The sequence below is a fragment of the Nannospalax galili genome, unplaced genomic scaffold (genome assembly GCF_000622305.1).
Source record: "Nannospalax galili isolate Female #2095 unplaced genomic scaffold, S.galili_v1.0 scaffold342, whole genome shotgun sequence".
Taxonomy (NCBI): Eukaryota; Metazoa; Chordata; class Mammalia; order Rodentia; family Spalacidae; genus Nannospalax; species Nannospalax galili.
Genome location: NW_008349359.1, coordinates 1,539,447 through 1,550,648, shown reverse-complemented (window position 1 = coordinate 1,550,648; position 11,202 = coordinate 1,539,447). Strand labels below are relative to the sequence as shown.

The following is an 11,202-nucleotide window of genomic DNA, read 5'->3' as shown; positions in this document are numbered from 1 at the left end:
TAATTTCTTAGTATGTGTTAAGTATATTGGAGCCTTGCATTTACAGACAAGTATGCCAGTCACCACACATCAAAGAAGCTTCTTCTGCAACGGATGGAGATGTCTACAAAATTCACAAGTGGTCACACAGAGATAAGTGTCTGAAATGCCCAACCCAAGTGACACATCTACAATGGAACCTCTACACCTAAGGCTTATATAACCTAGTGGAACAAATGGGATAGAGAATACTAATGCATCTTTCAACCTGAAGCTCCCTCATGCAACAAAGGGCCATGAACACAAAGGGACACAGATGGCCAAAGCACAGAGAATAAGATGTAGGTCCTTGGATAGGACTCCCATATTAAACCACCCACTCAGGGCTTAGGGACCATTGCAGAAGAGGGGCCAGAAAGACTATAAGAGCCACGGGAGGAGGTACATGACCACATGGATACAGTCTTACAGGCTCCTGGGACCTTGCACGTAACGAACTTACAGCAATGGTGACAGCATGCACAAGATTCATGCAAACACAAGCAGACAAAAGCCTAGCATAGAACTGTGGAAATGGGCAGCAGGCCCCAACCTTGGCCGAGTAACTATTAGACAGCTGATTACTCCTGAGTGAGGAAGAGCTGATCTTTAAAGGAATGACTCTAGATAGGCTGACTAGACCCCAGTGGATGAATGTTCACTGAAAGATGTGAAGGCATACTAACTTGACGTGATAGGCCTTAACATAAATGACAGAATGCATGAAATCCAGAGGAGGAGGTGCTAGAGGAGGGTGCTGATGGGGAACGGGGTATAAAGATGATTAAGATGTTGTATATGAGATAGGTAAATATTAAAATACAGAAAAAAAGAATTGTGAAAGAGGTTCATGAGACTGATGTGAAAGCCAGACAATATAATTTTCAAAATTTAGAAAACAAGAACCTAGAATTTGGGTGTAGTGTGCTCTATTCCTTGATAAAAGTCCTATGAAAGCCAGTGAAGCCGAGGCAGAGTGTCCAGAAACCAGGCATATGCTAGCAAGCCTAGTACTCTGATGATGAGCACTCAAACTGTGTATATGATTTCATCTGTGGCAAGGTCCTAGGAAGGTGGGCAGGTGCCCTGTAAACCATGAGGGAAATTCCAACACAGGCTTCTGACTGAGCATCACTCAGGATGCAGAGTGAAAGTGGTGGCCTTAGTTTGCATTTGCCCAGCAGAGGACTTTTACTGTCCTGCAGCAACATCCCACAGCTGGCTCTACAAGGACTGGCCAGGAGAGAAAGGGTTGGGGTGGGGGATGTAGACAATGCTGGAGTCCTCTTGTAGGGAGAATGGGAGTGGAATGTGGGGGCTCAGGTCCTGATACCAACTCAGGTTGTCTGCTGGCTGGGAATACCCTGGGCGGCCAGGCAACTCTGCCTTTCTAAACTGCCAGAAATTGGGGAAAATCACCCCTGCTATGGCAGCCAGGATAGTGCAGCTGGTGTGGGAGGGGAAGCAGAGGTGAAGGTCTACAGTTGGCTTTAGGGCACTAAATACTACATCACCTCTTACCTCTACCCCATAGAGTACCCTGTGTATGCTCCACTCCAGGGAGCTGATCCCTGAAGTAACTTCAAATGGCTTCTAAGAAGAGAAGGCCACCCTTCCCAATGTCCCTCAATGAGGCAGGCTACCCTCTTATCCTACACAGCACCAAGATGACAAAAGACCCAAGACCTACCCTGCCATGAGCCACTGGAGGGCTTTAGAGGCAGGAGTTTCAAGGAAGTGAGGCAACAGTCAGGGAAATAAATTAATAAATACAGGGGCCCCATGAGGAACAGCTGGGAAAGCTGCTTTGCCTTTGAGCACTGACCCCTGCTGTCCATTCCAGACATTCTTACAGGTTTGGATGAGTGGAAGAGGGGTTACAGTTTGGAATGGGGGAGCATTTTCTCAATGCAGGCTTCTGGAACTCAGAGTCTGCGTTCCATGCGCCGCTCCACGGCTCGAAGCAATAGCTCTGAGTATTGCTCTAGCAAGGCCTGAGTTTGCTCAGCTCCCACAGCCCCAGGGCTACCACCTGGGCTGGACAGTGGAGCCCCAGCCAGGGCCTCTAGCTCTTGCCGCACTGAAGAGAAGGTGTCTCTCAGGAGCCGAGTGATGTGACTTTGCTCTGCTGAAGGTGTCTTACAGCTGGCCACCTGCAACAAGACCCCTGGAAGTGAGTTGGAGGAACAGTAGAGGGTACTGTTGATGAGTATTGAAAAGAAGGTTCTACCTGGACCTGCCCTGCTCCAGAGGGGACTTGCCAGGAGTTTCACACACAAGATCAATATGACCCAGAGGATAACCCAGAGGAAGAACCATCTACTTCTTGACCAACAATAACTCTTCCCAACAACTCACATAGGCTGAGTTTTCACTTTCAAATTTGGGCCCTTTGGATTGTCTAGTATGCCCAAACAATTTCTGGATATGAAAAAGGATACTATGAAATTAGATACTAAGACAACAGACATAAGCTGGGATTGCACAGAACAAATTAGGACATATAGTCTTTCTATGTCACATCCCTGTCTGAGATTTCCAGTTCTTAGCCAGAAATGACCAACAGATGCCAAGTTCAAGAGGTCTGGTCTGGCCTCTGACCCTCTCTTACCTACTCTGCCCAGGATATTCTTGAGTGTTCCAACCTGTCTATGGAAGAACCCTTATCATTATTATTCTAGATACTCAACTATTAAACATCTAGCACTACTGACATGCTGTCTTCCCACTGGTTGGTGCCCAATACTCACCAAGTGGTAAAGCCGCACAGCCTGACGTACATTCCCCTGGAGCTCTGCCACAAGCTGTTCACACTGTTGCAGGCTCAAGGCCAGTTCTGAGGGACAGACACCATTTAGTGAGGTTTGACAAGCTGCCCTTTCAGGTCTCCCCACCCAGGGCACTCAAAGTAGCACTATAATTCCCATCAGCCTTTAGTCCCTTCTTCTTGCCCCATTCCCTTAGAACACATTCTCAATACCACACAGACAAGATTTAGAGGAGAAAGGCAGCCCTGGTCTCAGTGTCCAGAATGCACTGAAGGGTTAAGTGAGTCACAGGGAGATCATGAGGGTTGGCAGGAATGTCTCAACATTAGGAGTGTGACTTATGGATCGAGACAGGAGCAGACAGGACAGCAAAGGCTGGATGCATAGAAATGGGATGGAGCCAGAAAGCGGTTAACAAATACAGGAAAGAAAGGATAGGGGAAAGAGATGAGACTGGGGAGCTGTGCACACCTGAGTCCTGGCTCAGGGCTGCCCCTGGCCTGGTGCATTCCATGGGGTTGGGAGTCTTCTTGGGGGATGGGGGCTGAAAGTTCTCAGGGCCTTGGAGGAGGCTGCTGACTGGCAGTTGCTGGGCACAAGGGCTGTTGGGCCCAGAATGAGCTTGGCACTCTGTCCTACGCTTAGGAGTGGAACCCTCCCCCAAACAGGCCTGCCTCTCAAATGTAGTATGAGCTTTTTGTAGACCCATTGGGGAGCCAGGCTGCTCTGCTTCATTTGGGACCCGGCCCTTGGTTATAGGGGAGAAAGTGGTCAGAGTAGGACGATCAGGCAGTGGTTTGGGGATGTCCAGAACAAGGTGAGCACGGCTGGGCAGAGCTAGCTTGCTGACTGGTGAGATTCGGATGGGCACAGCAGGTTCAGCCACCAGGCCCGGGTTCTCCCCAACAGAGATGCTGCGGGCTAGCTTGGCCATAGAACTGGTGTTGGGGTTCTGGTAGGAATGGGGCTGAGATGGGTAACCATCAGCCCGTGGCAAGGAGCCCAGGCTACCCTGGACCTCCATCTCCCGGGAGAGCAGTGAACCTGATGAAGGCACCTCATCTGCAGAGAGGACAGAGACAGATGCAGATCAGGTGGTGAGGAAGGCATCTTGGGTACTAGAACACAATTCCTAGTTGATGCTGTTCCCTTGTACATGCCCAGTAAGGGACATCCAGTGGAAAGCATAGAGACATACCAGGGTCACACCAGACCCACCCTCTTCCAGAATGCCCATATGTCCCACATTCCCCACACCCTGGAGCTGAGCCCACCAGGCTCCTCACTTTGTGGCACTAAACTGTGCACAGACTGGGCTTTCTGGAGTCCAGCTAAAGGGCGGGTTATAGTCACTCTCTTGGGGATCCAGCTGCTGTCCAGGTTGTTACGGCGGCGTGGCAAGAGCACAGGGGCTGCCTGCTGGGGGCTGGGGTTTCCAAGAGAGGGTGCTCCAGGGGGATTGGAATCACTGCCTCTCAGCTGCTCACCAGACACCTGTGACACCTGGTCAGGTCTTGACATCAGGGTCAAGCTTGAGGAGGATGGGGATGGTTCCCTATAAGAAGAAAGGGTAGAAGAAGGTCCAGACAAGACTGTGTTTCTCCTTCAAAGATGGCCAGAAGCTCTCACAGCTACAGAAGCACTAGAAGACAGTCCTTTGTCTCCAAACTAGGAGTTTAAAACACCCTTGCATGCTGGGTGTGGTGGCGCATGCCTTTAATCCCAGCATAAGGGAGGCAGAGGCAGGCAGATCTCTGTGACTTCAAGGCCAGCCTGGTTTACATAGTGAGTTCCAGTCCAGCTGGGGCTACAGGAAGATCCTATCTCGAAAAAGACCAAATAAATAAATAAATTAATTAATTAATTAATTAATTTAAAAAAACAGCCTTGCAACTTATACAAGGTACAGGAACACTAGCAGGTCAGCAGAGCCAAACTGGTGTGGGGAGCAGTCTTTGTACCTGAGTGGCGGGGTCTGCACTTGCAGGAGGAATCGTGATGAGATGCTCCGAGGCTCTGTCCTCTCTAGGACCCGCACTGGACCCCCTTCAAGAGGCACAGAAATCATGGATTGAGTCAAAAATCAAGCCCTTGCCCAAGGTCTTGCCTCCCCTACAAAGGAACCTAAGGCACTGCCTTTCATTCCCTCCATCTCAGTTAGGAAAGGACGGGAGGAGGGCAGACTGTAGTGACCAAATGCTGGCCCTCTGACCACACCTGGAGCAGCCCCATTGGCCAGAGTCTCAAAGTGCTGTTTTAGAAACTGCTCCTGATCCGGGGTATGTGGGCTGCCTTCTTGTAATGCACAGAAGCCAGTGCCTCCCTCCTCTTCCTCTTCTTCATCACCCTCGGCTGGCTCTTCAAGGTCTGAGGAGATGCCATCCACACTTAGGGGCTCCGTGCTCTCAGAGTCTGGATGTGGGGGAGGGGAGAGGCATTACGCTGCACCCATCTGTCACGGCCTCCTCCCCTGCTTCAGCCAATTGTCCCCTCCCTTATGCTGTAGCCTCACCTTCATTGGGGTGCTCAGGGCTGGAAAGGCGGCTGCTGCTGTAATCTACAGAGCATGCGCTGTCAGGACTGTGCTTTTCTGAGCCCCTGCTGCCTGGGTACACTCTTCTCAGGGATCCTCGAGTTGGAGCCTGCACCTGAAACACACTGCCAGGAAGGCCAGCAAGGAAAAGAAAAGGCAGTGAGCAGAAGAGACAGAAGCCCCACTAGACTTCTATCTGTGATTAGGTGGGAGGGAAACTCTGACTGGCCTAGGGGCCAGCCATGCTCTAACTAAAACAAACTCAAGAGGGAAGACTGGGGATTACAAGGTCTCACAAATTCTGACTAGGGCACGACCCTTGCCTGGTATCCATGGAAGGGCAGTCACTGAGCTCCGGGTAGACAATACCATCCTCAATGGATGCAGGCTCCAGATCTTGAGCAAAGACTCCTTCTTCTTGTGACAACAATTGGATAATGTGGGGGCAGGAACAGGGTTGGGAAGCCTGAAGTTGAAGGGGCTTTTCATTCTGGAAACACAGAAAGGGGCACTTAAGGGGGCGGCTGATATGAGAAGAGTTTTAGAGAACAGAATGGGCAAGGATTTGGTGAACACCAATTCTGAGGAAGCAGAACATTCCAGCTCCAAGGACAGATACCAAGAAGCCAGGCTGGGCTCTAGCTGGTATTGTGAGCTTCTAGGAGAACTATATTAGCATTCTGGATTGCCAAGCTCCAGCTCCACTCAATACCAAGAGTCCTCAAAGGAGCTACCTTTGCCTTTCTGCCTCAACCCCTTCTCTGCCCACCCAGTCACCATACCATAGAGCCTGGCCAGCTCTATACTACTTTGCATTTCAGGGAACCCATGTGCTGCAGAGACAGAGTAAGCATAGCTGTACTCATGCTCAGACCACAGTTGTTAGCACAAGGCTTGTTAAGGTTCCCTGAGCTCTCTGGAGAGCTGGGAGAAAGCTGGCTCACCTGGCTAGCACATGAAGGCTCAGGGGCCTGTGAACCACGCTTCCCAGGACTGGATGGGGAACCAGCCAGTGAGTCCTGGCTAGGGCCACAAGGGCTTGGGGCTAGGGTCTCCAGCTGTCGCAAGTCCAGCATGGAGCGAACACTCAGCTCCATGCCTGGCTGAGCCCAGCGACCCCTTCTTTTGGGTCCCGAGTTGGCTACAGGTACTGCGCCCAGGAACTCCGTGGTCTCTTGTGCCTGGTGGTTGTAGGTGGAGAAGTAATAACAGTAAGAATCACATATGCTATTAATGAACACTCATGTATGCCTTACTGTGTGTCAGGCCCTTTCCATGTACTAGTTCATTTTATCTTTATAATGACCTTATAAAGTAGATATTATTATCCCCTTTCTTACACATGAGGGAATCAGAATCACAGAGGATTTCAGTGACTAGCCCAAGTTCCACACACTGTAAATGGCCTGCAGGTTAGGCTGGCTCTAGAGTACATGCTCTGAGCTGCATTCTATATCCTCACAATAGGAACCTCTAGTCTCTGCCTTTTCCTAGTATCTTACATATCCCAGAGCTAGGACTCACTTAATAGTTCTGTACTCTGGGACACCACCAAAATGGTCCCAAAGGCCCTTCAATGCACTAAGGACAAACCAATCGCCCAGGCCTGAGACCCCTGGCACTGTCAGATAGCACCAGAGACTTCACGTCATCATCATTCTGTGGAGCTGCTACTAACAATACAAGGTCCAAGGCTCAAAATCCCAGCTTGGGAAAGGTGAAGGCTGAGCTGCTTTGGGGCTTACTCTGAAACCCTTTATCTCACTCTGGCACTCTGAAATAGTGACTCAGCAATTGATCTTCTTGTAGCCTTTTCCTTCTAACTGTTCTGAACTTTCTTACTGGGGTCTTTAGAACTACAGTTTCACCGGGTGTGATGGCACACGCCTTTAATCCCAACACTTAGGAGGCAGAGGCAGGCGAATCTCTGTGAGTTCAAGACCAGCCTGGTCTACATAGTGAGTTCCAGGCCAGCTGGGACTACAGGGACATCATGTCTCAAAAAGACCAAAAAAAAAAAAAAAAAAAAAAACCCAGAACTACAGTTTCTCCAGATTTCTGTTCATTGGACCTTTGGTTTCCCTGGACTTTGGTTTTAACCATGTGACTCACATAGCCCTTTTTACTCCCCACCACAAGCTGTTCTTGAATGGTATTTCTCCCAAGCCCTACTAGGCAGCTGAGTAGACAGAACTCTCCTAGTGGTGACTAACCTTGTCTGACATAAGAAGGAAAGACAGCGGCTCCCCTTATCCCTAATCCTGGACCGGCCCAGCTGCTTGAACTGCATTCACAAAGCTTTCCTTGTGGGCAGACCCTGAACCCAAAGGCCTTATGAGGCACAGATAACTCTGTTGCAACCCCATCACTTCCTATAACCTTGGAAGCACATTTCATGATGGCAACTCACCTGACTCATTTCCCAGTGGGACAGGCTTCGGAGCAGGGTTGGGGCTACATAGAAACAGGTAGTCAGAGAGAGTATCTCCTACCCACCCAGGGCCCCATATCAGCCCAGTCCCTGTGTGACCACTGTGATGGCTCAGTTTCCTTACCCTGTGGTTCCAAATAGGGTCCATCTGGCCATGACACCAGCTAGTGCCTGTGTGCCTCACACCAGACTACAACATACCTGGCTCTTCCTTGGTACTCTTGGTAAGGATGGGCAGAGCTGGCAGTTCTTCTTCTTCAGTGCCCTCATCTTCTCCCTCCTTGTCACTGTCTGATGAGAGAGCTGGTGCAGGAGAGGGGATCACGGGAGTCTTGTGCCTGAGTCCAAGACAAGGAAGGTCATGAGGAGAGGAGACCCAATGGGGGAAGAAGTCAACAGGATGGGTTTTTACAGGATAGGTTTTTGCAGGAAAAGGTCTTGGGAGACAGAAGAGTTGCTGAATGCAGGGAGTGCAGCAAGCCCATCAGAATATCAACTCATCTCTTGCCCATATTCCCTACTTACTGTTTGGGTCCAGGAACCTTTTGGGGAGAGACTGGTCCTTGCTGTTTGCCCCCTCGCTGGCGCTGGCGCAACTCAGCCAGACGCTGCCTCATGCTGATGGTCATGTCAGAGCTGAGTCGCCAGACAAATATGCAGCTAGGGTAGAGCCATAGCATTAAGTGAGGAGGGGCAGGGTAGAAGTCTAGAGGTAGTAACACCTTTAGTACCCACGTCCTCATGGATTGGCAAGGCGATCTAAGCCACCCTCCATTGCCAGGTCAGGCCCCACCAACAAACAGCCCTCTTCAGCCCCACTTCCCAGAGACATGTGAGATGAAACGAGAAGGACTAGGTGGTACAGAGGAAGAATCTGTCTCTGGGGGAAGCCAGCTTCTGCTCACCTGTCTCCTGACACAGAGATGAGATGTTTGCAATCATTGCTAAATTTCATGCCAGTGACAATCTCTATAAAGAGCAAAGAATATGTTCTATGAGCTGCCCTGAATGCCCAACCAAACTCCTTGTGGAGATGGGACTGTTTGAAGAGGAGGGTCAGGTTCCACCCCATACTTGGGGGCTTTGTACTCTGAGTGTCAGGATGTGAAGAAGGGGAAAGGTATCAGCTATGCTGTCCCCTTCTGCCATCAGGGCTTCCCACCCCTTGCTTCAGTCAACTGACCACTACTGGCGTGGGGCATGGGCAGAGCTGTAGGAAAACAAGAGACAAGGAAGAAAGAATTCCGAGAATAGAGTAGTGGGGTAGGGGGGGCTACACTCACCTGAGTGACCAAACATAGTGGCCACACACTCGCCTGAGGAGAAGTCAAAAATGGAGAGATTCTTATCAGAACAGCTGGTGGCAATATAGATCCCTGAAGGGTCTGTCTGCACCTGAAGTAAGACAAACAGCTGAAACAATAGGGAAGTACCACTCCCTCCTCATCTAGTACCATTCTATTCCCTAGCCACTTGGTCCTATGCTTGTCCCACTGGGTCCTTACCTTAATGAGGGTGCCATCCTCACCCTGTGACCCTTTAAACAGCTTTTTTTGCTTCCCACTGCTAATGTTAAAGATCCTGTAAAGAAAGACGTTTGTTCACATAAGGAGTGAGAATCAAGCACACTTTGTAGAAACACAAGTATTCACTCCCAACTTATTCTTTCTGGGAGCTCCTTTTTGACACCACAAATTTTACCATGCTCAGGTGAGGCAAAGGACTCTGTGGCCTCAAAGAGGTTCAAAATCCTGAACAAAGACAGATGTGGGGACATAGATGTATGAAAGAATGTGGTCAAAAATCTGGGGTGGGAGGCTGGCAAAATGGCTCTGTGGGTAAAGGAGCTTGCTGCCAAGCCTGAAGACCTGGTTTGATCCCAGGAGATCTATATGATGGAAAAAGAGAACTGGCTTCCTCAAGTTGTTCTCTGTCCTCCAAATGTATTCTGTGGCACACACATGTACCCCCCTACACACACAAAATAAGTAAGTAAAAAAAGTAATTTTTAATAGTCTGAGAAAGGTATGCCCACCTAATATTTCGGTCCTGGCAGCCAATGGCTGTGTACTTCCAGCTGGGCTCAACATCCATGTCATAGAGAGTTGTCTTCCGTACCACATGGTGTGTTCGTGTAAACTGCACTCCATCTCCAGACTGCAGTGGGGAATATGTGGGCAGACCCCACTCCAAATGCATCACCATGTCACAGAGCCCTGCTTCCCTGCTTTTGTCAGCCTTCACCTCTTGTAGCTTCAGGAAGAAGAATGGTAGAGACCGCAATCCCACCCCTAACCTCTTCAAAGGACACCCAGTATCCTTACCTTCTGTGCAGTGCGGAAGTAAATGCTCTTATCTGCTCCACAGCTGATCATGCGCACTTGCCCATCACTGGCTATGGAGGAGGGGGACTTAGTTGTTCCTACCATTTTCATCACATAGAGACAACCTTTCCCCTACCTTCCCTTCATATTTTCCCCCATTCAAGCTACTCTACAACCAATTAAACTAGAATACTTCCATTTAAACCTATCTCCCCATTCTCGGCCCAACATGCCTGGGTCAGGGTCACCTAGACTGAAAGTCTATGGTTCACCTGTCTTCTGACCCAGCCCTGGACTCCCAAGTGCTGTCCAATGATTCCCCGCCACCAGTAGACCCTTCTCATAGGAGTATGGAGCAGTGGTAGGTAGCAGGATGTGTTGCCTAAATTACTCTGTTCCCACCTGCAAACTTGACAGCAGTGATGGAGGATGAGTGTTCGTCCAGCGTCTGCTGTAGACTATATTCCCGTCCAGCATCCAGCACATGAATCAGCCGGTCACGGCTTGCTGATGCTAGCAGCTTCAGACCTAGGGTTGGAAGAATCCCATTAGTCCACATGTACCTTGAGCAGACCCTTAACTATGACCAGTAAAGAGTCCAGGAGACTGAGTCTCATATTCCTAAGCTACATGAACCCAGGATCTATATGATCCCAGGGAGTGGGGACAGAGCTGTCCTCTTTTTAAAAACCTGGAAAGACCAAATGTTTCAAAAGGTTATAGGCCCTACATCAAAAAGCAAAGATAGATATAAGTGGTGCCAGCACAACTGGAGGAGCCCTATGGCATTCTGGGCCAGATACCTTGCCTGTGGCATCCTTCTTACCAGTGTCTGGCTTAGAGTACTCTAGGCACAGGATCTCAGAGTCATGGGCCTCTACCTTCAGCATCTCACTCAGGGACTGCAGTTCATGCACCCTACAAAGATGAGGAGAAGTCACTGCTAGGCTGCAAGAGGAGGAATCCCTTATTCTGCTACATCTTTTCCCAAACTTAAAAAAAAAGCTTTTAAGGTTAAAGAAGAATTGTGAATAGTACAGATATTCTGTATTTCCCTTGCCCAGTTTTTCTTAATGTTAACATCATACATAACAATAGCACATTATCAGAAACAGAAAATTTATACAC

The 11,202-nt window shown here is 49.4% G+C and overlaps 1 protein-coding gene across 3 annotated transcripts in view; it reads right to left on the bottom strand.

Annotated features, from left to right (window-relative positions):
- Nucleotides 1–454: 454 nt before the first annotated feature.
- Nucleotides 455–11,202, bottom strand: part of Mapkbp1 (mitogen-activated protein kinase binding protein 1) — a 60,225-nt gene continuing 49,477 nt past the window's right edge. For all 3 annotated transcript variants that reach the window (XM_008846803.3, XM_008846805.3, XM_008846804.3), the window contains 19 exons: nucleotides 10,901–10,992; nucleotides 10,477–10,602; nucleotides 10,075–10,145; nucleotides 9,786–9,907; nucleotides 9,256–9,331; nucleotides 9,034–9,145; nucleotides 8,656–8,719; nucleotides 8,276–8,410; nucleotides 7,952–8,088; nucleotides 7,730–7,773; nucleotides 6,264–6,500; nucleotides 5,643–5,809; nucleotides 5,299–5,444; nucleotides 5,004–5,198; nucleotides 4,748–4,832; nucleotides 4,073–4,341; nucleotides 3,258–3,848; nucleotides 2,769–2,854; nucleotides 455–2,171 (listed from right to left, as the gene is read on the bottom strand). In XM_008846803.3, the coding sequence (XP_008845025.1) occupies nucleotides 1,944–2,171; nucleotides 2,769–2,854; nucleotides 3,258–3,848; nucleotides 4,073–4,341; nucleotides 4,748–4,832; nucleotides 5,004–5,198; nucleotides 5,299–5,444; nucleotides 5,643–5,809; nucleotides 6,264–6,500; nucleotides 7,730–7,773; nucleotides 7,952–8,088; nucleotides 8,276–8,410; nucleotides 8,656–8,719; nucleotides 9,034–9,145; nucleotides 9,256–9,331; nucleotides 9,786–9,907; nucleotides 10,075–10,145; nucleotides 10,477–10,602; nucleotides 10,901–10,992 (2,983 nt within the window). In that variant the 3' untranslated portion in view covers nucleotides 455–1,943. The remainder of the gene's footprint in view (nucleotides 2,172–2,768; nucleotides 2,855–3,257; nucleotides 3,849–4,072; nucleotides 4,342–4,747; nucleotides 4,833–5,003; nucleotides 5,199–5,298; nucleotides 5,445–5,642; nucleotides 5,810–6,263; nucleotides 6,501–7,729; nucleotides 7,774–7,951; nucleotides 8,089–8,275; nucleotides 8,411–8,655; nucleotides 8,720–9,033; nucleotides 9,146–9,255; nucleotides 9,332–9,785; nucleotides 9,908–10,074; nucleotides 10,146–10,476; nucleotides 10,603–10,900; nucleotides 10,993–11,202) is intronic.